This window comes from Poecilia formosa, unplaced genomic scaffold (genome assembly GCF_000485575.1).
Source record: "Poecilia formosa unplaced genomic scaffold, Poecilia_formosa-5.1.2 Scaffold81, whole genome shotgun sequence".
Lineage (NCBI taxonomy): Eukaryota > Metazoa > Chordata > Actinopteri > Cyprinodontiformes > Poeciliidae > Poecilia > Poecilia formosa.
The window spans coordinates 2051240-2054038 of record NW_006800020.1 but is presented as its reverse complement, the minus strand read 5'-3'; the positions used below and the strand labels follow the sequence as shown (position 1 = coordinate 2054038).

General features: G+C 35.6%; 2 protein-coding genes across 3 annotated transcripts in view; one reads left to right on the top strand and one right to left on the bottom strand.

Moving 5' to 3' along the window:
* Nucleotides 1-2799, top strand: part of LOC103141308 (synaptotagmin-7-like) — a 123071-nt gene that overhangs the window by 68852 nt on the left and 51420 nt on the right. The gene's annotated exons all lie outside the window — the stretch shown is intronic.
* The window catches only part of LOC103141307 (uncharacterized), a 19345-nt gene that overhangs the window by 14219 nt on the left and 2327 nt on the right, over nucleotides 1-2799 (bottom strand). The window contains exons 2-5 of the mRNA XM_016673724.1: nucleotides 1252-1367; nucleotides 879-1035; nucleotides 408-600; nucleotides 161-265 (exon numbers count right to left, since the gene is read on the bottom strand). Of these exons, the coding sequence (XP_016529210.1) occupies nucleotides 161-265; nucleotides 408-600; nucleotides 879-1035; nucleotides 1252-1360 (564 nt within the window). The 5' untranslated portion in view covers nucleotides 1361-1367. The remainder of the gene's footprint in view (nucleotides 1-160; nucleotides 266-407; nucleotides 601-878; nucleotides 1036-1251; nucleotides 1368-2799) is intronic.

Sequence of the window (2799 nt, the reverse complement as noted above, 5' to 3'; positions counted from 1 at the left end):
TAACATGTGATCAGATGATTGGTTGAATGATGTCAAAGTTACCTTCTGATTATTTAACAGCTTCCAAAATTAAAGTAAAGCAAGAACTCAAGTATGTAAACATTGAGAACGAGAACAGGTCTACACAGTGTAATTCTCAACAAAACTAACTGAAAGTTACCTGTTGGCTGTTGTCTTGTTCGTTAGTGTCATCACTGGGAGAGTCACAGAAGGTTTTGTGTAGTTGATCTGCAGGAGCAGGAGCCTGACAGCCAGTTACCTGGAACTAAAGCCAGAAATAACTTATCAACATCTCATAGAAAAGTTAAATGACAGACTCAAAACCTGTAAATGTAATTCAAATAGAAAAAATTAAGGCTTTTAATATCTTAACTTTCCAACGTGCATACTTGATCTCATCGACTTACTTTTTCACGCCATGGCCATTTTGAGTCCCCGTAGTTGTAATCAATTTCAGTTCCTATTTCTATTTTCTTGATGGCAAAGAGGCACAAATGGGGCTTATTATTTACAATAATTTTTTCCATGGTGCAGTTTGGAGACTTGTGGTTGTCATTCACTAATCTTCCTAGAGAGCCATCCTCTTTTGATGCATCAATACTAGGAAAGAAATCAACAAAATCAAACATTTTGTGTATCATATGTAGTCTTTGTGTAAAATAAAAGTTAGCTTAGAAACACTAATTTCATTAACATTTCAAACATCAAAGTTGTGATAAATTTTGAGATAATGTCTTTAGCAGTTATACCAAACAAGTTTTTGATGTCAATTCTGGTGTGACAATAAAATATTGCTTCAAATTGAATCTCTCTGATCTTGAATTCCACTCTCTTTAGAGTTCAAAATTCCTTTATGGAAGATATTTGCTCTTACATACCACCAATGTCGATTCTGCCATTCAAACTCAAAAAGAAATGTACTCTCCTTTCCAGAGTACTTTCTTGTTTGACATTCATCTGCTGGTAGAAGACGTCCCCTGTATTCTATGACAAAATCTCCCTGTTCAATGGGCTGGGTAGCAAATATGCCTCTTCCTGCAAGGCATTTCATATGAACACATTGGTTAGGAATAATTAAATTATTTCTTCATTTTTAGATAAACCATTAACCAAATAATTGTGGTCTTAAGATGTTAATACTAAATTATTGCTTAGAAATCTTAACAATAATCATTATGAATTTGTTTTCAGTATGTCATTTTATAAAACAAATCAATATTTAGGGTAAGTGATTCAAAATGAGTTTATTACCTTTGTTGTCATCAATAAATCTTTCCATTAATCCTGGTTTGTCCTTTGAAGATTGAATGTAAAAGGTTGCTTCATCAACTGGCTTTTTTCTTACCTTCCTTTTGGACATTTTAGCCCTAAAAAAAAAATAAAAAAAAATATGGCACAGACAACTTTGATAAGAACTCTATACTCATTTAAAAAGATTTTAATCATGCACTGCACAAAGTCTGGGGGAATAAGCCTGGCCAGATGAAGATCTAAGAATGAATTAAGAAAAAAAGAAGAGTTTCCCATCTTCGGCTTAAGAGAATGGTGCTATATTAATGAAAATGTGTGCCACTTTGAAGCTGAGCTTTTAAACCTTTAACCAAATACAGTTCATACCAGATGCAAAAAAGGACTGTTGTTTCAATAGCTTAACCAACATAATTCAGAATTTTGAGGCGTACCAGCTCATTTTTATTATCGTCTGTATCAAAGTGTTATTTTTACGTAGCCTTGTGGATAGTGAATTGGTGCTAATTTTGACAGTTATTCGCGCCAAAATGATTGAATTATTTAAATGCACATTCTTTCACATGAAAAAAATATCGAGACAGAGATACACTGAAATCATACCGCAGTAAAGCTAACCGGCTCTGACTCCAGCCGGCCCAGTACACAATATACAAGTGCGCGGTAGCTCAAGACATTATGGTACACCCATTTACGTGCTGCTTTCACAATAAAAGCGCACATCCGGTCCATGTTTGATCTACTCAAATCCAGCCACAGCATTTGCAAACAGAAAATAATATATGCTGAGAAACTAATACAAAATAAAAACTAATCAGTGGCGACTAGATCTGATGTATAATTTCAAAATAAAAGCCTATCAAAAACGTAATTTTTATTTTTTCCCCCTAAGTTGCCGTGCCCATTGCTGAGAAACTCTCTGTTTCCAAAGACTCCTACCACTTCTGGATGACAAAGGGACACCTCTAGAACAGAACCAGAAATTTGCAACTAGATCTGATGTGTAATTTCAAAATAAAAGACCATTAAAGTAGTTCTTTGGATCTGTTCCACCTAAGTTGCCGTGCCCATTGCTGAGAAACTCTCTGTTTCCAAAGACTGCTACCACTTCTGGGTGACAGAGGGACACCTCTAGAACAGAACCAGAAAGTGGCAACCAGATCTGATGTGTAATTTCAAAATAAAATACCATTAAAGTAGTAGTTTAGATCTATTCCACCTAAGTTGCCGTGCCCATTGCTGAGAAACTCTCTGTTTCCAAAGACTGCTACCACTTCTGGGTGACAGAGGGACACCTCTAGAACAGAACCAGAAAGTTGCAACCAGATCTGATGTGTAATTTCAAAATAAAAGACCATTAAAGTAGTAGTTTAGATCTATTCCACCTAAGTTGCCGTGCCCATTGCTGAGAAACTCTCTGTTTCCAAAGACTGCTACCACTTCTGGATGACAGAGGGACACCTCTAGAACAGAACCAGAAAGTTGCAACCAGATCTGATGTGTAATTTCAAAATAAAAGACCATTAAAGTAGTAGTTTAGATCTATTCCAC